Source organism: Clupea harengus, chromosome 1 (genome assembly GCF_900700415.2).
Source record: "Clupea harengus chromosome 1, Ch_v2.0.2, whole genome shotgun sequence".
Lineage (NCBI taxonomy): Eukaryota > Metazoa > Chordata > Actinopteri > Clupeiformes > Clupeidae > Clupea > Clupea harengus.
In genome coordinates this window covers 26,096,636-26,120,652 of record NC_045152.1, presented here as the reverse complement: position 1 = coordinate 26,120,652, position 24,017 = coordinate 26,096,636, and the positions used below count along the sequence as shown (strand labels likewise).

Below are 24,017 nucleotides of genomic sequence, written 5' to 3'. Positions count from 1 at the left end.
GCCCCTATGATCATAACCTCTGGTGACGTTTGTTTATGTGGATGAGTCCGATTTCATGTGTCTCACGTCCTGAGATCCGTTTGCACTATTCCAGTGCACCACACTCCTCTGCCTCTGTCTGTCTGTCTGTCTGTCTGTCTGTCTCACCATGTCCTTCTGCCCCATCAGACGAAGCCCCTGACTCTCCTGGAGCTAGTACGCCCCCTAAAGGACCAGGTCTGCCACACAGCCTGAAGAGAGTGCCCTCATTGAAGGAGGGACCCACGCTGGGGAGCAGACGCACCCCTCAGGAGGGTAGGTACTCGGGGTGTCTCTCAGGAGATGCTGCTTCTTGAAAGGGAGGTTCCTTATTAAGGGAGACTGTACATGAGGCCCTCACTGAAGAGGGGACTCTCAAATGTGAATAGAAGATTATTAACAAGTAATTTATGTTGTCTTGGGCGCCTTTTCGAAGATTGGTTTGTAATGCATGTTGACGTCTTTCAGTGCATGGTGTTGTCCATGTGTTTTGTCTTTTCCCTTCAAGGTCTGTTGTCATCAATCCAAAATGTTTTTTTTTTCATCTTCACTTTTCATTTCATGTATGGGCAGTGTGTCAAGCTCCTAATACCCTTGGTTTAGTCATCTAGCTGCCAAGAATTAGCTTTTTGTTTGGTCGTTTATCTGTCTCTAGTCAGTACCACTGGATTTATACAGAGTTCTCAGTAGTAGCCGCTTTCTCAATACATTAACATTCTGCAAGTATAAAAGATTTAGAAAGTAGTGGTTCAGTTCAGTGTGCAGTTTCATTCACAGTTGGCCAAAGTTGTCGTTGTGTTTTTGAAAGCAGAGCCGTGGAGGTGGGTAGAGTTTACTTAGTGTCAAACAGTTATTAATTATTAACAGGCCAGATAACCAGGGAAAGATAAAGTGATTATTTTATTGTCGGGATAGACCTTATAGACCATATAAGACTGCTCTGTCTAATTATTTTCTGGAGGCTAGGTTATTCATTTGGGGAACCAGGGTAAGAGTGTCCCAGAAGCCCTCACTCAAAGAAGGAAAGACAATCTGTTGAGAGGTCAGAGCTGGTTAGAGAATTTAGGCTAAATGGCAGCCTGCTCCCCTTTTCTCAGCGGAGCTTCCAGCAGAGGCTAGTGTGCCCGACCTAGGCCAGGACCTCGAGCGACTGGTGACAGCCCCCAGGGTCCGACCCCTGCGCCGCACCTCCAGCGCCACTGCTGAGGAGGAGACCCAGCCGCAGGCGGGCCGGACTTCCCTTACATGGCCCGGTTAGACCTCACTCAACCCCCACCACCACACCACACCACACCACACCACCCATACCATCGCACCCACTCTCTCTGCATTTCTGTGTGTCCAGTACCACGTCTCATTTTCTTCCAAGTGCACTTAGATTCTGTCATCTTTCTATGCTTTTTACTGTAACGCCTCTTGTCTGCTTCGTGTATGTTAAACTTAAATTCAAGTTTAAGATACATGTTTATGTAGTTTCATACAAAAGTCATTCTGGATGTTGCATGCGTTTCATTATTATGTCCCGCAGCCAGATCCATGACGAGAAGCTTAATGCCTAATGATGTAGAACTAAGCAACAAGGCCAAAGGCCTCACCTCAGTGCTGCCCCCTGCTGGTGAAACTCTTTGTAACATGTTTTATGTCTCCCATTGTGCTTACAGTAAAGCAGGGATCCACATCCGACTCCCCCCAGAGCTCCAGCCTAGGCCCCGGCCGACTCGCAGCGAGAGAGAACGGCACCAAGCCCAAGGACCGGGACAAGAGCAAGGAGGAGGTCGGCGGCAACAAAGACTTTGTATTTATCTGAGAAGGGTGCGCAGAGACGTAATGGCCCCACTGTGTCCACTTGCTTCCTTCTCCACAAGAGCCATCAGGAAATGCTATGAGACTGTTAGAGAAGCTGCCTTCCACCTCTACTGTAGCGCACCCCTCAGGTCCCCCCTTACGTCAGGCATCTCTCTTTTGGAGAACCAAACTAGAATCGGTTTAACCTTTGAACTATTGTTAGGGAGATTTGATTGTTTTGGTGAGTTCTTCCAGAAGTTTGTTTCTTTCCAGACCCCCCCACTGAAGAGGAGGTCATCCTTAAAACCTGCACATTGTAGTCCCCCCCCCCCCCCCCCCCCCTACTTGACTGGGCTTATCTGCCATTGCAGTGTTGTGTCAAGTGGCTGCAGTAGACCTACTGCAAACTTATCACCTCAGCCCTGTAATATGGCAAAAGGGCTCCAAGCACTGTGATCAAAGGAACAGGGTGTTTAACCACTGTGTCAAAAACAAGGTCATGGTCTCCCCAGTGCCACTCTAGGGCCTGCTGTAGAGTGTGCTGTAGCTAGAGCTCTATCCGGTCTGGTGCCTCCAGGCACTGACATGGTATCAGTGAAGAGCCCTCTGTCCTGACTTAGTCAGTACTGTGATTTTAAGATTTAAGGCTGGACAGATACAAAACATGACTACAGGCCACTTCTCATCCACACCTACTCTTTGCCTCGGGCCTTTATTTTTATATATTTGCTCTGTCTGTGTCTCTCGATCGCCCACTTGCACACACTGGCGCTTGCACACACAGCCCCAAGTCCACAGTCTCTGCAGCATCTATTGCGCTGCAGAGTTAGTCTGCATGTTCTTGATCTAGCCTGTGCGTGGAACTGAAGCAGCTGGCAGATTTCTGTTGTGTCTCATGAAAGAAGGAACCATGTTTTATTTCCTGGAGGTACTCCCATATGTCCTCTTAACAGCCCATTCTACGTTTGCCACTTACAGTTTGTGACATGCATGTAAGGTTTATGTGTATATATGTGCGTCTGGGTGTGTGTATATGTATGTGAAATGTACAATACTTTGGCAAAAAAAAATAATAATGTAATATATATGCACACATGTGTGCGTAAGCAAAGTCCTCTATTAATATGGTACTAAGCACACTGTCATCAAGGCAGTTTATAATTTGTTGTTATACAAACTGGTTGTTGGTGATTCCATTTTTACACATTGCAATGGGCTCTTCCTCCTTTCAATGTACATTGTGTTAATACTATACAAAGCAATTCATTTTAGTTTTGTTATTGCGCTCTAAGCACAATAAACATTGTTTTCTTCATGGGCTAGGGAAATAAACATGTGTGATGAATCTGAAGTCAGTTACTAAAATAACTTGAATGAATGTTACTTATTAAAGTAACCACGTTGTGTTCGTCCCTTTTGTCCTGCTGGTTCTGATATGCCACCTTCCATCCATAATGCATTCTAGATAGTGGACAATTATTTGTGTATATTTATACCGATTAAAACTCTTTTACATAGCAAAACCATTGACCCGGTGTCCGTTATCTGTGGTTTCAGACAGGGTCGTCATGGTCTGACATGCGTGTGCGCATCAGCAACAATGATGTGATGTACTACCAGGGTTGGGAGGATTCCTTTAAAAATGTATTCCGATACAATTACTGATTACCTGTTAAAAATTGTATTCAGTAACCTAATCCAAGTATCACGATATTAAAGTAATGTAACTTGATTATTTTCCGTTACTTTTGGATTTCCTCAATGCCAAATGTGCAAATGAAGACAACAGAAAAGAGACATCATTAGCCTTATCCACTGTATATTGGTGGTTTTCTCCAATTTGATGTCTGTGATGGATATAAATGCTGAAAAACATTGGTCCAACCTTGAAGACAAAGATATTTCACTTGTGCGTATTCTGTAAGTCAACAGCACAATGTTACCTTAGAAAAGAAAATGAGGAAACCAAGTTTTAAGAATTAAACCTGCCCTCTGCTCAGTTTTTTTTAAAGACAAATCCGCTTGTCATTATGCAAATTAAGCCTACAGACCTACATTGAAAGTGCACAACACCACAGTTTACAAAGCATAGGCTAATAAAACATTAAATCAGCACAGATTTAGAACATCCACAGTATTTTTAATGAATCAAGTGTCCACTTTCTGAACTGTCAAAGATCACGCTGAAACTTCAATTAAACTGCCACGAACATATTTCGGTCAGGGGTTTGTGTTTTATTTAAACACGATAATTCCAGTTATCACAGTGCTCCTTTTTCATTACGTTTGTAGGCAAGTAAAGAACAGAAACAAAAAGAACAGAACACTCCTGACCGAGACGGACGGTTCAATTGGTCCCCGGGCGCTGAGAAGCTGCCCACTGCTCCTGGAGGATCCTGGAGGAGGGACGATCCGGGATGGGTTAAAGGCAGAAGTTGAATTCACGGCGACCTCAGGCCTGCGTGTGTCTGTGTCCTGTGTCGCCTACATATATATATATATATATATATATATAACACGTGTGTGTTGCAGTGAGTCGTTTGTGCAATAAAAAACTGACAGCAGTCAGCCCTGTTTGTTTGTAATACTAACAGTTTAGCTAACCAACTTTAACCTTAGCTAACTCGATGTCTGTGTAGACTTAGCAGTGTTGGTCTTACCTGTAAATGCCTCATGAAATTTGACGAGGAGTCCTTGGACAACGACAGTATTTCCACCGCGGGGAGCCATAAGGTTCACTGCACTGTTAAGTTCTTCCCACTTTCAGCTTCGAGGACAAAAAAGTGTCGATATTTCCAGCCAGGGAAAGCATTTTTTGAACTCGTAGTTTTCTCTGTTGTCTTCTCGTGACGTGTTGTAAAGTGTTGTAAAATGTGGATGATAGTAAAATGTTCTGCATTTTAAAATCTATTCGTAATCCTGTTAATAATCCCAATTTTTGCTAAAAGTATCTGTAATCTAATTACGTCTTTTTTTGTAACTATACCTTTTTTTTGTATCCTAATTACATAACGCCGTTCCATGTATTCCGTTACTGCCCAAGCCTGTGTACTACCTTGTATTTTCTAGCCATGGTGGAATTTGAGTTACACTGATATTGTGATTAAACCACGCTAGCAAGCTTGACAGTTGAACTTGAGCTTGCACCATAATATAAAAGTTAGCTAGCTTGCCAAGATTTGAGGGAGCCTGTCGCTCTACCTTGCCTTAACGTTAAATAGTATTAAGAAAAAACTTTGTTGTTTTAAGCAGAATATCAGAATTTATATTATGAAACAAAATCAGGTCTCCCTATCAGTTGCTGACCTATTTCTCCTCCTGCCTTGTCATCCATCTAGCTCAGCCACCAGCGCACTGACAGACGAGGGGGTTGATCTGACAGGCGGCTTTTGGGGAAACTCATTGATAACACAAAAGGGAACCCCGTGGAACTTCTGATGTTGGCAAATTGCTACATTTTATATACTCTACAGCTACATACGAGTAGCTGAAAATCTAGGGTTAGAAATAATGGTAGGAGCTTTAGTTTTAGTCATTAACTGAACTATTAAGACTATTTAAAAATGTATATGGTTGAAGATGGGTGTGGTGAGGTTAAACGTTGAGGACAATGAATAGCGTATGTGCCGGGGCTAACTAGACATGAGGTGGTGCTAAAGAGCATAGTTTCCCATGTGTTCTCATGTTCTCAACAGCAATTGTATCACTTTTATTCCATCAAAGCCCCTATTTGAATTTGTCTTGCTTTTGTGGGTAAAACCGTGTCAGGAAATATCATATGTACATCTAGGCTACATTTATACATTTGGCAGACGCTTTAATCCCATGCTTGTAACCGAGGGACAAAAATTAAACTACAGTAAGTCCGGCGAAGTGTTGGGAGGACAAAAGTAGTAATTCTAAACAATCTGATAAATGTGCCCTCATATCATGCCTAAGTCTGATAATAGGTATGTGATTTGAGAGACTTGTGTGGGTCCCGGAAGTAGAATGTATTAGTACTACATATCTGACCACAAGTTGGGCTGCCGAAGCTGAGTGCAATCACTTTCTTCCAGTGTCTCAGAGGAGCGCATCAGCGCAAAGACTCGCCTCTTCTTTACAATCAACTGTCTGGCTTTCGAGGTCCGATCTTCGCAATGGAAAGCGGGTTTGACAATTTGGACGCAGCAGGTTTTCTGCAAATTTGGCAACATTTTGATTCTGATGGTGAGAACTTTACTATTTTGGTAGAGGTATTGATATAGACTTTACGTAGACCACAAAAGTCAGGTAACATTTAAAAGAGGTAGTATAACAGTTCTTTTTTTCTAGACAATGGCTACATCGAGGGGAAGGAACTCGACGATTTTTTCCGACATATGATGACAAAACTGAGACCCCAGGTGCGTGCACCGCACTTATTTGTCTCTGTGCAATTGTATGTTTTATGAGTTCTAATTGATATGCATAAATCACCAGATGTTTGTAAAATGAAAATGACCTTATTCAATCATGTGTGAGATTCAACGTTTTTAAGATTATACAAACAGCATTTTTGTTTTGTTGGTCAGAGTGACAAATACAGGCTAACTCAGAAAATGTTTTAAGATCAATTTACTCTCGCTTCAATGGGCCACATGGAGCATAATATTATTGAAAATGCAATTATGCGGTTCTGGCTAATATCAGAGAGAGTGGTCAGAGATCAAACCCTAGCTGCATGAGAATAGACTCATTATTGGCATCATAGGCAATCAGTACAAATCACCAGCAGTGTATAATGGATGTGGGCAGCCACTTAGAGGCGGTTTTGTGATGCATAGGATAATGGGTTGTTTTTCCTGGTAATATTTTTTAGATTTGATACATTTCAGCCCTTATATATTATTCATTCTATCTTTGACAGATACAGTGTATTACATCTAGTGAGCCTCTATGTTAACAGACATGCCTACATATCATATATTGTTTCTCTTTCAGCTTTTGTTGCACCTACAGTATATTTCTGTAGCGTTCATTCTGCAGCATTATTTTTGTTCAACAGGAAGAGAATGAGGAAGTGATTGTGTATGTTGATAATAAGGAAACTGTGGTTTGATTTCATTGTTTTTTCCTTATGTGTTATGAGTTCTCAGTGAGCTCTTATAAGCTTAAAAAGAGGATGTTTCAGGATTCAGGACTCAAACAACCGTGACTAACCTTAGTAAACCCAAAGTTTCACTGAAATCTTTATTTTGAAAGTCTATGACTTGGTTTTATCTGTGTTCATTGCATCCACAATAAAAGGGACAATATGCAGTGACATAACATTAAGACACACTGTACAGCCGTGCACACTGTCATGGTAACCCCGTTAAAGCCATGCCTCCCATCAGGATCAGATAACAGAGGAGAGAGTCCAGCAGCTGAAGCAGCGCTTCATGTCCGCCTATGATGCCACAGCCGACGGGCGCCTTCAAATTCAAGAGGTAGTTCAGCTGTCTTGACCCCTCACCACTTCACTGTCCCCCGATTGGCCCCCCAGTGGCCCCTGAGTGTCCACCTGCAGCTTGTATTTTTCTGTATGGGCTGTTGCACAGCACTGAGAGTCTCACCTTATCTATGACACAACTTTGATACCTCAACTGTCACTTCCGGAGTAGGTTGGTTCACAGAAGTGATAAGCAAAGAGTTACTAAAAGAGACACGGTCACCACTCTAAAATTGACATCAAATATACAACTCAACCTTCATCTAATCTAGCATACCTCAAGAAACTTGCAAACAAATTGGTTATTGATCGATCATTCGATCTGTAAACCGACCGAATCCACGCTGATTGAAGTACATTACACTCTTGAATCACTCAGTACTTTCAGTGAAAACAATTAAAGACAGTTAGCCGGTTGATTTCGACGCCTTTAATGCAGCAATACTTTCTCTGATTTCATTTCTGCCTAAACAACATAACAAATGCGCTTCTTCCATGAGCTGGCTCAGTTTGTAAAGAAATTTCATAGAGGGTGCACAGTGTTTGTGTCACAGAACATTAATATATCAAAGATTGATCCTTCAAAAAAAAAGACAAGAAATGTAGTGTCCTCTTATTCATGGTGCTGTCGTTTACGGTGATGACTTGGGCTTGGAGCATGGGTAGGGCTTATTTGGCTCATGCAAGTCTTGAACACAGTCCAAGTCATTTCGCTAATGCAGAGGAAACATCGTTAAAAACAGGGAGGATACTCAGGCCAGCACTGCAGAGGGAGGGATGTCTGCCCACATGCATTAACCTTGAGCTGGTGGTGCTGCTGTCATGGGCATAAATGTGATTTAAAGGATAGAGAGAAGAAAGGAGAAGGAGATTTAGAAGGTTTGACAAAACGCAACTCTTTGTGGTGACACACTTAACAGGTGGAGAATTATAATTGATGTCCAGTAAAAACCTTTAGATATGAAATCAAGCTTTCTTTTGCATTAAATAGTTCTAGTAGTGTAGGATGTGCAACTACAGGTTGTGATAGTACACAATGTATTTGATACTGATGTTGAATTACCATATATGCATGTGTACATGACTATGTTATCTTAATATCTACATTTGCCTCAGTTGCATAAGAGTGTTGTTGTTGGTTTAGTTGACTGTATTGTATTTATATTTAATTCGGTTCTGTTCATCAGAACGCACCCTGCTGACAATTTATGAGGACTGCAGTGCTACATATTCTGTCATGACTCAAACACTCAGTCCATGCTGTGTTCTAGCTGGCAAACATGATCCTCCCAGAGGATGAGAACTTCCTGTTGATCTTCCGTAGGGAAGCCCTCCTGGACAACAGTGTTGACTTCATGAAGGTGAGCTCACAAGTTGCAAGTTGGCTTCGGCGGCCTTTCAATGCAATTCTAGCTATTCTAACACACCAGAATAGAACAACAGAATTCTGTAGCTGAATGTGATGCCGAAATGTTTGTGGAATTTGAAAAGAAATCCTTTAATATCCGTACAGCATGTTTGCCAGCATTCACGTATCACCTGCACACACTTAGCAGCACCTCAGCAGCAGAGGCACTCAGAGTAATGAAGCTCTCTGTAAGATTGCACCATCGCTTAGACACTCTAAGATAGTTAGTCTGGCAACACCTACAGAAGTACTGGATTGATCAGTTCAACCAGACAGGTGGCATGTTTTGAAGGCTGGAGCAGAGTGCTTCATCTCAACCCTCATCTTTCCACAGATCTGGAGGAAGTACGACATGGACAGCAGTGGCTACATAAATGCCATCGAGTTAAAGGTAACGTTATGCCGAAGCAACCGTCCCACAAACCACCAATATGTCACAAGGTACCGCCGACTGGTCTTACCACTTCTTGTTATTCTCTATGTGTGCTAGGAATCTCTGGACGTGGCAATATGTTGTCACAAGATTTAGTCTAGATAGCTGACTTGACTTTCAGTTTAACCTAGCACAGACTAAGCACTTTTTAGAGGCTGCCTCCCCCCACCCCACCGGAAGTGACAGAGGCCTCATCTTTGGCCTAAAGGTTTCACTTGATATCTGCAATCAAGATATATAGCAAGATATGGAACTGAAAGTTCTTTTCTGTTTGAATGTTTTGTGCATTTGCTTGTGCTGTCTACATAGTGGTAAACCACCTCTAGTCTGAAAAGAGGAATAAACAGAATGGAGGAGAGTTATTACTATGAGCGTGAGCGCTCTCGTTAGAGTTGTAGAGTTAGTGTTAGTTATATAGAGTTAGTTATAGTGTTAGTTATACGTTATAGTGCAGACTCAGATCTTTAAAGATGAAACTTTCCAAATTGCAACATCCTGCAGATGCATGTACTTGTCAGTGTGGTTATAGGCCTGAGAGTAGGTGTGACTGTTGGCTTTTCCTGTGCTTAACACTTCAGCTTAAGTGGTAGAGTGCCTGCTCTGAAGTGTTATGTTTGTATATTTGTTTGTGATCCTTAACTCTTTTTCTCTCCTCCCCTCCCCATACCAGAGTTTCCTGAAGGACCTGTTAGCGCAACATAAAAAAGATGTGTCTTCCTCCAAATTGGATGAGTACACACATGCCATGGTAACTGTAGCCTCATGAGCAACACAAGGCCCTTCATTTAATTGTGGCTCTTTCCTGAAATGTTGCAACCATGAAAACATACACGCCACCATGACAGAAAATATATGAAACATAATACTGGTGCAGACATGTTATGTTAATAGTTGTTTCAAATTGTTCTTGTGCTGTTGTGTGAGAATGTTACAGTTGAATATACTCAGGAAGCGATGCAGTACAGAAACAGAAAGGAGAAGACATCTGTGGTTCCTGGTAGATTGATTATCTCTCTTCTGAGAGACCAGTGCCCAAGTCTGAGACAGGCTTTTGCAATAGACAGTTGCACAGTGGATTTAAATGATTTGCAACCTACAGTCGACTCTAATTTGTATTTATTGACCAGAGCTGTTTTTTATGCAGCCGAAGGAGTGCTCTGATGTGTCTCAAGTGAGGGTAGAAATGTACATGAATGTCAAATCCATTTTCAACCCGTCGCAGGAAGTATCTAGAAGGGCAACCATTTATTTCAGAAATTATTGTCAGTTAAGAAAAAGCTCTCCAGCTGAGTGCCCTTTGCAGAGAACATTCACTTGCCCTACAGGTCTCTCTCAAGACTGAAATGCAATTCTGCATGGGAGACAAAAGGACCAGTTCAAATGATTCTTTCAGAATCAGAATAACAGATGCTCTCTTCAGAAGGAGGCAGTTTACCACAGATCCAAGCTGGGGTGTGGAGACCAGCATTAGTCATCAATCACTCTTATCTGGTTTTAAGATTCTTTGTTCACTAATATATAATGTGTGTAGTCATTCCATTTATATATAATGTATGTGTAAATGCAAATAGTCATGTGTTATAAGCCACTGAAACTTCTGAAACAGCCTTCTGTCTTTACAGATGAACATTTTTGACAAAAATAAGGATGGGCGTTTGGATCTAAATGATTTAGCCAGGTATGTACGTTCTGGGTATTTATAACTAAATCATATAACAGAGGACTGCACTGCTGTGGATGTATGAGAACTCTCTCAGTAGCTACAAATAGGGCTTGATTAATTCTTGGCCAGTTCTATTTGTTTTCAAGCTATTGATCCATATTACACCGCTAATGCAGTCATTATCTGGCAATGTCTCACTCAATAATTCATTCTGTAAGGACTGTATGGCTGCCAAAAGACTAGAAAAACTTTCCACTTGTTCATTACATTGTGTTAGATTGTACATTTGTACTCATTCTCTGATTAAGTGTATATAAACATAAGTGTATACATATATACATGATCCTTAAGTTTGTATTTTATCTTCTTACAACCACTATAAACAATACTCTTAAAGAATAACAACTGTGATTCCAGTCTCTGTTAACAATTAACCATAAGTTAACTTCCAAAGAGCCCTGCCAGCCAGTTATTTTGTATGTGTAATCTAGTGTGCCGTAGTTACATTCAAAAGAGACGAAAAGTACGATTCTTAAGGCAGCTATGTTGGCAGAGGTTAACCGAACTCCTTATGTCAACGACAGCAGCTTTAAGTTACCTGTGTGTCAGTAAACCTATGGTGAATCTATGGACTATCAGATGATCAGTTTTAACAGTTGTGCCTAACATGTGCACAATTGTGTATTCTTACAGGATTCTGGCTTTACAAGAAAACTTCCTGTTGCAGTTTAAGATTGACGTGAGTTGTTGTAGTTCTCTTCTGTCACAAAGCTTTAGAAGTAATCAAATCATACAGCCAGTAAAACCCAATGAAAGTCTTATTAAATGTGTGAATTCTCATTTTTTGTTTTCTGCTGTCATTGGTGTCACCATGATGAAGAATGAAATAAATATGGAAAAAAAAGAAACCTTTCGTATTTTTTTCCTGACATCCACAGGCTGGCAGTCAAGTGGAACGAAACCGTGACTTTGAAAAAATATTTTCCCACTATGATGTTGTAAGTATCTGCCATAGTGTTCTGTGTATTACAGAGAGAGACCACCTTGGGACAGTACAATGAAACTACACCGCATATTTCTCCTGGATCTCTCGGGGTCCATCACCGAGACAGCAAATCCTCCTATTCAGTTTACTAATATTAAGACTGATGCCTAGCAACTATCTCTAGCCACAGAGAGGCTCTCTAGGCTCTTTCCCACTAGCCTCTTATCTGTTATTTTTCTTGATCTTCTCTGCTGGTCTCCGTGCTCTTCAGCTTTGTTATAATCTTTTTTTTGTGTGTGTTCCTGTCAAGCATGATTCTGCCCAGTGCTATCAGTCTTAGTTGTGTTGTAAAATTGACTCATTCTGTTAGTGCTGATGGTTTCTGTGTTCCAGAGCAAGACCGGAGCCCTGGAGGGGCCGGAGGTGGATGGTTTCGTTAAAGACATGATGGAGCTGGTCAGGGTGAGTCACGTCTTTGACTGTTCGATACTCACGGCGACTGTTTCTTAAAATCTGGTTTTCGTTTGACTATTGATCACATAATGAAGCCGACGGCGGTGTGTTCTCCCTCTAGCCCAGTATCAGTGGTCCTGAGCTGGATGAACTACGTGCCGTCCTCTTGCACCACTGTGACGTCAACAACGATGGGAAACTCCAGAGGAACGAGCTGGCCCTGTGTCTGGGGATCAAGCCCAAAGCCTAACTGCCTCCCTGCCTGAAGTACTACCCCAATGCTAGGGGCCATCTGTGTGTCTATGAGAAGCACTGACAGGATTTGCATGTGTCAAAGGACCAAGTTAGAAAAAAAAGGATTTTATGATAGTATTTAATGAACTTAAGAGCTGTTTTGTGTGTGAAAAGATGCGGACCTACTCAATTTCTTTCCTGTTGTAGCAATCCGTTTTGGTGGGCTTTGTGAACTGTGCATGTTGTGTTAGTTTCCCAATCAATTTATTGTCATAGGTAAATACCTCAAACTTATTAAAACTACAATTCAATAAAAGTGCCATCAACCTTTGGTTGTGATAGATGTCCAGCTGGTAACTCTGTGACAGCTGACTGGCTTCAAGTACCTACACTGCTCAGCACTCCTGAATGAAAGCAATTTGTGCCTCAGGCTTTATTCCGCTGATATCAGCCCATTAGCTGCTAACAGATAAGAGCGGCGACACACGGCAGCTGCTGGCAGCCCTGGGCTTTCACAGGCCGGCGTGACACATAGGTCTGCAGCGCTCAGATACCTGGATCCTGCTGGGGGTGTGGGGAGCAGAACGGCAGGTGAGAGTGGCCACATTTGCAGGTGCAGACTCCGTAAAAAAAAAAAAAAAAAAAATCCTGTGAATATCTGAATGTTCTCAGGGCAGTTGCTGAAGGCCAGTGTGGAAAAAGCCAGCAGCTGTCAATGTGCAGTCTGCCGGGGGGGCTGTCAGATTGTTTACTGTCTGCCTGCCTCGTGGGCAGCTATAGCACAGCTGCCTCAGAGTAAACACCTCCAGTGACAACCAGGTGGAGGGCATGGTGCAGTGAGAGAGGGGTGTCCAACATCACTGATCTCTACATGCGCTTTATAGTTTGTGGTTAAACTGATGTGATATATTGTTATAAACAATACAAAGAGTCAAGTCTTTCCATATCAATCAATATAAATTCAGTGGAATTTCCTTTTTTCTCTCTTGTACTTTTTATTGATTCATTTCTTTCGATGATCTCCAAACAATCATCGATCATCTCCAAACAATTTATAATGTCAGTTAAGAAGAACATTTGAATGAATACAGATACTGATATGCTTCCCTTTAATTATAATTATAATTCATCCGTTGGTTTTGAATTTGACAGAGGTTTTGCAGTTTAGTATTTGGGGAAAAATGCTGATTCACCATATCTGAATTTGTCATCAAATATTTCATCATTTCAATAATTTTATATCTATTTGAAAAATGTCTACCTGTTTTGGTATCTATGTATAAGTATAAATTCATCCACTCTGCAATCTGGGTCCTTTCTCATCAGAGTAAAACATGACTGCAGAGAGAGATATTAACAAAGGCCCCCTGTAAATGAGTGAGATTGAAAACTACAAGTGGTCTAAAAAGCAGCTTTATGAGTCACAACCCAGGTCTACGGCCCGTATCCATAGAAACACTTACTGATGTGATGGGAATAGTCAACGTGCCTCACAATGCAATTAAGTAGCACTAAGTGCATCTGTGCCACCTGGGTATTTGAGGCTTGTAGTCTTCTGTCCTTGAAATAGTTTTTTTTGGTAGGGAATTCAAACTTGGTTTTAGGTAGCACCAGGTCCTCTATTCTCTTTTGTGGGGGAAAAAAAATCCTATTTCAGAGTTCTAAGGCCACTTGAATTATTCATACTAAGGAACCAATCTGATTTCTAAACAAGGCTTTATTTTACAACATTACATACAGCTCAGTAGAGATGCAGTAGTGTGTGTCTGCACAGAAAAGCTAAAAAGCACTTTAAGCAGAATTACCTATTATTTTATACCATGATAAAACACAGGGAGGGGTTCAAAGGGTGACCCCTCCCCTAAAGGAGTATGTTGCTCTAAATAAACATGCTGGACCTTACACATATGCCACTGCACCTTGCAAGACTTTCATCATGGTCCCAGGGTAAGGGGATGGGATATTAGTGTCTCTTACATAAGATATCTGGAGAAGTGAGGTGAAGATTTCCACCAAAGGAAGCAACATTATTTCAGCTTCTCTGTCACACTAACAACCCTCCTGTTTCTTTAGCATTCACCTGTTTCTTTAAATCATTTCCCCTACGTGGTCTTTATTGTACGGACATTAAATTACTTCTACTAATAAATCATAGGTTAGCTTCACCAGAACACAATGGTCATTTGAACTGTCGGGCTTTTAGCTATAATTCTATACTAGTTCAGATATTTGCGTTTCAATTTAGTTCCCCCAAAAAAGTAGCTAAAAAGTTGTCAGACATCCTTCCACAGTTACTCCTACAGTGAAAGTGCAATGGAAAATGAGAAAGGCTATTGTATATGCTCAGCCTGTACCATCATTGCACCTTTATCAGTTTGAAAGCGTATTTGTGCCATCATGACAGCATTGTGTCACTACAGGCATTGTTGATGTATTTGTGACAGCTTACAAGTGGCGATACAATCGAGGTCTTAACTGAAATGCAGCAGTAGACCCTAGAGCAACAGACAGGCTAACTGAATAACGTGAACACATGAAAATGTAGGGAGTCACTGCATATTACAGTCAGACTATACAAGCGGGCTATGATGGTTGAGAGTTTTAGTGCCCTCTTGTGGTACAATATGTTAACTACTGAGTTAACTACCATTTACTCTCTTCAGAGAGTTGGTAAGCACCATGTCTCACTCCAGACGCAACACATAATACTTTAATACAGAATTACAGAATCACATCTGCAACTGTGAATAATATTTTATTGTAATATCTACCACATCATCTATATGAACCACACAAATGATCTCTCTGTAAAGGTTGTCAGTATCAGATTACAAAGGTGTCGGTGCATATGAACAGAACTATTTAACCTAAACAAATACTCGATTTAAACGGTGCTTGGCGTGGTAATTTCCTAAGACAATCTGACCAACTTTGCAGCTCTTTGTTTGCTAATTGGGATGTTGCTGTGATTAACAACAATGCTTAACGACAACCACGCAGACCAACAGAAACCCGATCCAAGACATTTGGGCCATGTTGGACCTGTTTGATGCTCCTGGTTCTGGTGCTGGTGGAGCCCTCTTGCAGTTGGGTGTTGGGCTCTCCATCATGTCACTGATATTGGAAATGTTAAGCCAGTAGTTGCTCTACCAAAATAAGAGAGGGAAGAGTATCTCATTCAATAGGAAAGTCTCATTAAAGGTTCCCATGAGTGTGAAAACTGATGTCTCACTGATAGTGTCTTACTGATAGTGAGGTCAGTATCTAAATATGATAAAGATAAAGACAATTCATGACTCGGATCATCTGTCTATGCTGTGATATGAAATAATTGTTTTGATGACTCTAGAATATGCTTCATGTTTTGAGCTTTTTCTGGAGGTTTACGTTCAGTCTCTGTTCAACTGTGTTGACACTGTCTTCAAGACAGCCTTGGCCTCTGGGTCTTCTCCCTTGGAAAACAGATTTGGCATTTTGGCTTAATTACATTGTCATTTGTGTTTAACTTACATTTCTGTCACTTATGAGAGAGGTTTGCGGGATGTCTCTCAAGTTCTTCTCATACTCCATGATTGCCTCTTCATCCCATGTCTTCTGAGTGAGCTTTATGTACGCTTCTCTACAAAGCAGTGGACACAACATAAACACCAGTCAACACGTGAGCTGAAAGTTAAATTAAAGGAGGAACAGGTAATCTTGTGGAATTCCATGACATTACATTCAAACCAAACCACAGTAATTGGTGAGGCATATTCCCAAACCGGGTCTTTTTAAGACATAGGCCTGTATCTTACTGTTCGTTTGATGCTCCCAGCATAGTCATCAGGGAATTAGGGTCAGGTAAACTCCAGCAGTTGGTTAGATTGGAGGCAGGATAGTAGAAGAGGAACGCCAGACACATCTCCTGTCTTGTGCCCAAGCCACCCTGACATGAGAAAGAAGTTTGGATGCTGGAGTCCCCAAAAACATGACAGTAGTGACTCCGGCAGTGGAATTCAAAGCTGTGAATGGTCCATAGTCCATGACTGTCTACCCCGCTCTCTCCTCTCTACTGTCTACTGTCATGGGTGAATGAATCATTTTTTCACTAAGAATTTGTTTGTGAGTGTGTGTGTGTGAGTGTGACACCTCAGGTTTCTCACCTCTAGGAGTAACACCAGCAAGAAACACGATAAGATGTAAAAATGATTCAAAACTGATTCAAAACATTTCCATACTAACCCATGTGATTTCGGTGCGATTAGTGGTATCATATGTGCACTCCACCAGAAGAGAATCTCCCTGTAAATGAAAGCCAATCATAATTATCTACACACAGCAGTTATAAGTCTTGGTATTGCAATAAGAAAGTTTAATAACGTTTCAAAGTATATTCTATACACCCAGGCCCTACCCACACAGAACACATTTTCGTACTACACATACTGTGTACTCCAGGCAGACAGCTGAAAAACTTCATCATACAGGTCTATCCCATCATTATCATACATGATAAAACTCTACATGACAATTTATCGTAGATACAGACCATTTTAACAGTTTTTGTTTTGCCGAGGTTTTTGGCCTCCTGAAATTCAAAGTTGTAGTGCTCATCCAAGGCCAAAAATCCAATCTGTTTGCCATCCCTGAAATGAAATGGAACAGATATCTCCTCACAACTGGGCTGACAAATTTGAAAGATTTTAGTTTCCATTAGTATCCATAGAGTTTTTTTTACCAATACAAATCCTTCAGGTCAAGTTGATTTCCAGCCTAAGCTTTTTACAACGATTTTCAATTGTGCTTTCACGTTCTACGTTCACAATCTCATTCTGTCATTTTATACTGTGATTGCAATGTTACATTTTATTCTTTTTCTTTTGAGATGGATGACATAAATGTGACGTGACCTAAACCTGCACAGGCTATCCAAGAACAAGCTCAACTCAGAGCTATTTTCACCTCTCTCTCTCACCTGAACTGACCCACCCGAACCTTCCGCCCAGCCAGGTGAGTGTGCAGTTCAGCTGCAAACACCTGGAGATCAGGTCCTGTTTCAGACTGAGGAAAACACACACACACACACACACACACAAAAGAAAAAGGGATGGTCACTCAGCCAAGAGGTTCGGTTAAGTACCATAACCTGCTACTCAGGCATGATACAAAATATCTAGAATTTTGTGTTTTATGTAAATGATTTAAACCTCTAGTAACTTACTTTATTCACTGAGACAGGAATAGCATATTTCACCAAGACATATCACTTAGTTCCATGCCCAAACAGACTGACAATTAAAGTACCTGTGGGATAATGGAAGTGTCACACAGACCGTATGTGTGAAAAGCCGAGGCATTGGGTGGGATGGCATACCCATCGTACACAACCAAACCAGCCATCAGAACACCTGCATCATGCTTCCGGAGCTTTGGAGTGTAGTGAAGCCGCAGACCTGAGCTGTCTACACGACCTGAGAGAGAGGGTTACCAGTGGGACATCTTAGAACTTCAGATCACAACTTCAAAGTGTGCCACTCTGGAAAGGCATGCCATGCCATGCAGTAAACATTAGTAAAGTAAGTAAACATTACTTCATAATTTGTTTTGATTTCCAGAATCTAATTAATACAGGGTAAGGGATTATTTAACATTTAGTTTGACACAGGTATCCTATCTACTTTAAACCCTGCCGTCAAAACTGATTGTAGTTTTCTGTTACTTAAAGGCCCACAAGAACTGTAAAGGTGTTTATTGAAGAGGGGCAAAACATAACCTTCTGACATTGTGAGCCCACATACCAAAACCAAAACTGTCCAAACTACTGAATCTAGAATCTGACGCCTGCTATATAACATAGAAATGATGACAGTTCTGGATAATACCTTCAGTCAAGGTTGGATTGTTGAAGTGGATCTCAAGCCGATACATACAGTCTCCCTCATCTCCTCCAATAGGAATCCCCACATTCTCTGGGACCTCAAAGTCCTTCGATAAAAAAGGATTCATATTTCCACATCAGTCTTTGTAAAAACGTAAAGCAATACCTTTTGCTTATTGAGAGACATCTACACAAGCCAGTAGTACCATAAACACACTTGAACTCTTACATTTCCCTCATTTGTTCATTTTTACCCTTAATTCCTAGGGAACTCACCTCTCCCCCAACGCCCCATGCAGCTACAACTTGGTAGCAGACTTCGTGGATAGGGTTCGTGAAGCATTCCTCCTGAAAGGTCTCGTTCACGTGTGGTGGACATTTGTAGAGCAGCAAATGGTGCACGAGATCCAGATGCTCAATCAATGGCTGGATCTAGATTAGGGACAGTGAGAGCACAGTGTAATCAGGCAGTCCCAGAAAACAACGACAGTGCAATTCACAGAAAGGAAAAATTTTCAACAGAAGTAACTGAGTCTTTATTTGAGTACAACATGTTGCTAGTCTTTGGATTCCTGCTTGACCTCACAGATAAGTGAGTGTGAGTGAGTGTGTGTGTGTGTGTGTGTGTGTGTGTGTGTGTGTGTGTGTTTGTGTGTGTTTGTGTGTGTTGCATACAAGAAAACCTTTTAATAAGCTTTATTGTTAACTTGAAGCAGAGTAAATTATATAATAAATTACTTTAACAATAATAAATGTCCTGTTTTCCGTGTACTATCTATTCATTTACAATACAAAGTTTCCAGCCTACCCGATAAATGTGTTGTTTCTCAACAAATGTGGGAGCATACATCAGCCTGCATCCATAATGAGTTTCTTCTGCAGGAACTGTGAACTACAAAAACAAGGTTTCATTGTCAAATCACTGTTCAAACACAAGTCTGTTCTAATATTTTGGGTACAAATAAAAGAGTTCTGAGCGGAGTGTTTTACATTGATCATGGTCATGTCGAAGAAGTGGCTGTCGGTGGGGACGGAGCGAGGCATGTACTTCAGGAGATTCAGCTCCTTGGAGCCCCGGCTCCGCCTGTGGTACCCAATGTCATCAGTCAGCCCATACGCATAGATCAGCTTGACTGGAAGCTCCTGCAGATCAATGGGGTCAAGTGGGGAGGAGATGTGGTTAGGCAAGTCTAAAGGATTCTGTGGAACCATGACATATTGTGTAACTGATCACTGAAGACATGTGGAAAGAAAGCATTTTTGTATTGTTTTGGCACTATATAAATACAATTGAATTTAATTGAATTCTGATAAAGGAAATGATGGTCGAAGTGTTGAGATGAAAATGCAAATGCTAATGGTGAGGCTTATTCTGAATATTGTTCTAAGAAAGTGTCATTTATCACCTAAAATACGAATTTGAATAGCCTCTTTTTATTTAGCTGTTTAAGAGGTTACCACTGTCCCTGTATCTAAGAACAATGTCAGTTCTTGGTAAAGTTTTTATAGGTAATGGCTTAATATAACAATAGTTAGCAATATTTAATGGAGGAGAAACTAACATTTGTGTTTATCTTCATAACAAAATCAACGAAACGTTCCTATCCTGTTTCCCCCTCCCTCTTGCTCTCTCATTTCATAGAACTCTCAAATAGCTTGCTTTGATACAGCCACATTCCCTGTACAATGAACCACATTGAACATTTGTATTTTGAGACGTTGTGCCTGTTATGTACGCTCTATGGTCAGACCTCAAACCATGTAGCTATGGTAGCCCTTTGTCTTTGTCTGTACAACAATCGAAATCTCCATTACTAGCATATCATATTGCAGCCAGCTGTATCAGCAACTTATTTTCTACATGCAAACTGATTTTCTCTCCATCTCTTAATTGTCATAACCCTTTTCATAAAAACGTATTTTAGGCTTTATCAACATGTTGTGTTGGCGCAGCAGTATCAGCTATCTGTAAAAACTGTATTATAATGTTAGTCAGATATATTGGATCAAAGCAACTAATTTCATCCACGCAATCCCATTGAGGATGATTTTTGCGACGAGTGCTTCAAACAAGTGCTCCTTTGCCTAGCTTTTAAAGTGAACAATGTGTATGATGTAGCCCATAAATAGGCCACGTGGTTCAACAGTTTATCAGCTCTGCAACTCAAACAGCCTACCAAAGATAAAGTTATAATATTATCATATATTATCATAAATCCCATTCCATGGACTGACAACTTTATTTGTTCATTTTATATTTGTTTCATTTTCAATAAACTGTAAAAAGGCCTTTATTTACTCTTCTGCTTTTTTTTACAATTCACAATGTGTAGGGGGTAGAGCGGACCACAATGACATTCCAGACTGATGGGTCATTACCTCTAAAAGTGGGGAGGGGGTCTATTACAGGTGTGTGGACACCTATCTCATCAATATTCATTGTGCAGGCCAAATGTCACTTCAAATTGTAATACTGATACTAAAACAACATTAAATCTATGAATGATTTAATCACCTGAGTGTAGCCAACTGTGTTTACAAGGTTCAGAGCTCAAAAGCCTTGGTCATGTTTATGTGGGGTTTTTTTACAATATCTTAGCACCTCTGAAAAAAGGTTTCTGAAAAGTGTATGTTTGCAGTTGATTTAAACAAAAAAATAGATTAATGACATTCTTTCTGCTCTCAGATTTTGTTTGCTGAGGTTGTGCTGAATATAATCTTATCTAGCACTTATGGATCAATGTTTTTATACAGGTGAAATATATAAAAATGTCAAGGCATGTCAGACTCATCCCCTATGGACAAGAAGGTGTGCCTTTACCAGTAAAACCTAAAGAACCATACAATGGAGATTTCCACCATTTCATTGGAAAGAACAAGGGTTCCATTGTAAAGAAAGTAAACCGATGCCCCAAGTGTCCCTGTTGCTCAACCGCAAAGAACAAACAAAACCAAGGCCGTGGGCCATGATACCCAGGGAATACGTATCTGCACAGTGCTATAAGTCATTTTTGATAACACAATCTGCTAAATAAACAAATGTGTAAATGTAAATACAGGATCTGTGAAAAAGATTCTCATACTGGTTCATTACGCTCTAGAAGTCGTATAGGACTGATTCCTCAATAACCGTGGGAAACTAAGAGAATTTGTACTGCATCGGAAACTAAAATTAAGTGGAGAAAGTGATTTAGAGCTGTGACCAAATGACTGGTTGAATGTTCAAAATGTGAAATTTACAATGCAAATTTTAGAGTAACAAAAGCATTCTCGGTCCCTTGCATATTAGACACAGTAGAGAGAGTCATTCCCAGCACTGTATGTCTGCCTTTCACTACTCTGAAAACTTAATTGAACAACAAGCAACTTGAGATCACAAGCTGACGATAACTTATCTGGGAAAATGGATATTGTTTGGATGTGTATGAGCCTCACAGCAATGGAACGGTCGTCCACGTCACAAGACTTGATGGTCCTCTCGAACATCATGGTGGTCTGTCCGTCAGCCTCAGATAGCGACAGCAGACTGTAGCTCTGTTTCTTGTCAAGAAGAGGCATCTCATTTCCAGTAGCATGGTAATCCTGTTAGGGTTCATAAATCAGAAGATGTTGGAAGATCTATGAATATGCTGGATTCAGAAATAAAAAAAAATTCATCAAACATTTCCCCACGGGGACAAGGGGATTATGCAGGATTATACTAAATCAAAGATTCACGGACACCGTCACATAAAATGTTCTATGTTAATAGTTTGCCATCATTAATGAAGCTATAGAGAAGAGGAAGTGGGAATGTAGGGCCAGCAAAGAGGATGATGAAAGATAGAAGGATAAAAACAGCCTGAGCATAATTTCAGTTATAGTTACCCCAAAATAAATGCCGTCTGAGTTCACTCCTCCAATGACCATATCAGATCCTGCCATGCCCCCATTGGGACTCAACCCAAAGCTAATCCAGCCTGTGGTATTGATGCACAGCTCAAAGGTAATGTTGCCTTCAATCTCGTCAAAGCCCCATCTCAGGGTGACCATCTCATCTGAATCCAGGTGCTCTGTGAAGGGCAGAAGTGGGTTCTCCTGAGCTCCAGTCTCCATGACTAGAACTAGGACAAGGAGAGGCACAGCTAACAGGCAGCTCATGATGTTGACCAAAACTGATCTTGCACTCTTGTTCTTCAGTAATATGTGTTTTCCTACCAAATCACCTTGCTCTCCCGTAACCTCCAACTCTCTCACTCGTCCACAATGGGTCTTGATCGGTACGACCGCCCTCATATTCTTTTGAGGTGTTTCTCTCACTCCTCTCACATTTCTTTTTGTCTCGGATGTCAACTATAGGTGACAGGGTGTGCTCTGTGTGCATGACACTATATATGGTATTCATTCTCTCTACCGCCCTGACTTTGTAGTGAAATTGTTGTAATCATGCTTGAGAGCCTCGTTTTTTTGGTAAGTTCTTGATTTACTACAGTACGGATTTCTGAAAATGAATAAGGAATCAGAATCTGTCCGTGATAAAAACAACCATCTTAACCCACAAGTTACCATCCTCCAGCCCCCACCTCCCACTCCCCACTCCCCTGGGCCACAAACACACATCAATGAAAGCAGTTTCACCATTTGTATGGTTTAGTGGCACGGTGGCTCAGTTGCCTGCACTGCTTGCACTTCCGCCTCACAGCAAGAAGGTCATGGGTTCGATTCCCGCATGGCTCTGGGGGGCAGGTCCTCCCCAGAGTGCACTGGCCTTTCTGTGTGGAGTTTGCATGTTCTCCCCGTGTCCACTAAGGACTCCAACAGAAAAAACATGCAAAATAACAGAACACATGTCCATCCCTGACCAAAGATGGACAGTTCACTTCACTTGGTCCCCGGGCGCTACAAGCTGCCCAATGCTCCTGGGGGGTCCTTGAGGAAGGACGGTCCAGGATGGGAAAAAGCAGAAAATAAATTCACCGTGACCTCAGGCCTACCTGCGTGTGTGTGTGTGTCCTGTGTCGCCTCCATATATGCACGTGTGTGTTCCAGTGTGTCGTTTGTGCCATTAAAAACCTGACAAGGGTCTTAATAATATACTACAAATTGACATTTGCATTTAATCTTGGAAGTGTTGTGGTAACCTGTTGTTGAACTGAAATTGATACCTTCTCTAGCTGCACCAACAATGTCGGCCAAAACTACCTAACAACAAAGGTTTTTTGTTGTTGCATCCATGACCATGGAGATGATTATCTGTAATGATTGGTATTTCCAGGCAGTGCGGATTATGTATTAATTCTGCTTGGTAATTCTCAGCACTTCAGCCTCTGTGTTTCTTACACAAAACAAAACCTTTCAAACATTTTTCACATATAAATTTTGCCTTCAGAAGGTTTGAGTTCAAATTCAATGCTGGAGCAAGATGTTTGTTTTGGTATCAATAATATGACCATTACAGTAAATGATGGACAAATAAGTATTCAGACCCTTCCACTTTTTTTCTGGAACTGCCTTCAGAGCTGAGACAGGATTGTGTCGATGCACAGATCCAGTGAAGGATACAAAACATTGTGCTGCGTTGAAGGTTCCCAAGAGCACAATGGCCTCCACAATTCTTAAATGGAAGAAGTTTGGAACAACCTGGACTCTTCCTAGAGCTGTCCGCTTGGCCAAACTGAGCAATCAGGAGAGAAGGGCCTTGGTAAGAGAGGTGACCAAGAACCCAATGGTCATTCTGGCTGAGCTCCAGA

General features: G+C 41.2%; 3 protein-coding genes across 7 annotated transcripts in view; 2 read left to right on the top strand and 1 right to left on the bottom strand.

Annotated features, from left to right (window-relative positions):
- LOC105899267 (F-actin-uncapping protein LRRC16A) overlaps positions 1 to 2,131 on the top strand; it is a 64,749-nt gene extending 62,618 nt beyond the window's left edge. For all 5 annotated transcript variants that reach the window (XM_031573600.2, XM_031573614.2, XM_031573606.2 and 2 more), the window contains 3 exons: positions 169 to 294; positions 1,116 to 1,271; positions 1,680 to 2,131. In XM_031573600.2, the coding sequence (XP_031429460.1) occupies positions 169 to 294; positions 1,116 to 1,271; positions 1,680 to 1,825 (428 nt within the window). In that variant the 3' untranslated portion in view covers positions 1,826 to 2,131. The remainder of the gene's footprint in view (positions 1 to 168; positions 295 to 1,115; positions 1,272 to 1,679) is intronic.
- A 3,732-nt stretch (positions 2,132 to 5,863) lies between these two features.
- Positions 5,864 to 12,759, top strand: LOC105899305 (secretagogin-like). The gene is made up of 11 exons (XM_012826470.3): positions 5,864 to 6,012; positions 6,118 to 6,188; positions 7,161 to 7,253; positions 8,527 to 8,616; positions 8,998 to 9,054; positions 9,767 to 9,844; positions 10,719 to 10,774; positions 11,453 to 11,498; positions 11,698 to 11,757; positions 12,138 to 12,206; positions 12,319 to 12,759. Exons 1-11 carry the CDS (start codon positions 5,943 to 5,945, stop codon positions 12,445 to 12,447), a joined length of 819 nt encoding a protein of 272 aa, XP_012681924.2. The 5' UTR covers positions 5,864 to 5,942; the 3' UTR covers positions 12,448 to 12,759.
- Positions 12,760 to 16,199: 3,440 nt separating this feature from the next.
- Positions 16,200 to 23,377, bottom strand: moxd1l (monooxygenase, DBH-like 1, like). Its single transcript, XM_012826430.3, is given in 12 exon segments — positions 16,200 to 16,356; positions 16,653 to 16,712; positions 16,960 to 17,056; positions 17,386 to 17,471; positions 17,700 to 17,881; positions 18,293 to 18,395; positions 18,565 to 18,720; positions 19,097 to 19,180; positions 19,279 to 19,431; positions 21,724 to 21,870; positions 22,156 to 22,385; positions 23,341 to 23,377. Coding segments are annotated over 12 exon segments (1,470 nt in total). The 3' UTR covers positions 16,200 to 16,221.
- Positions 23,378 to 24,017: the final 640 nt, after the last annotated feature.

What these genes read in the sequence shown, in the direction of transcription:
- LOC105899305 (XM_012826470.3), top strand. Translation starts at nt 5,943, where the DNA reads ATGGAAAGCGGGTTTGACAATTTGGACGCAGCAGGTTTTCTGCAAATT. An exon ending in TAAATGCCATCGAGTTAAAG is followed by an intron (nt 9,055 to 9,766) that starts GTAACGTTATGC and finishes TCCCCATACCAG; the next exon opens with AGTTTCCTGAAGGACCTGTT. An exon ending in GATCTAAATGATTTAGCCAG is followed by an intron (nt 10,775 to 11,452) that starts GTATGTACGTTC and finishes GTATTCTTACAG; the next exon opens with GATTCTGGCTTTACAAGAAA.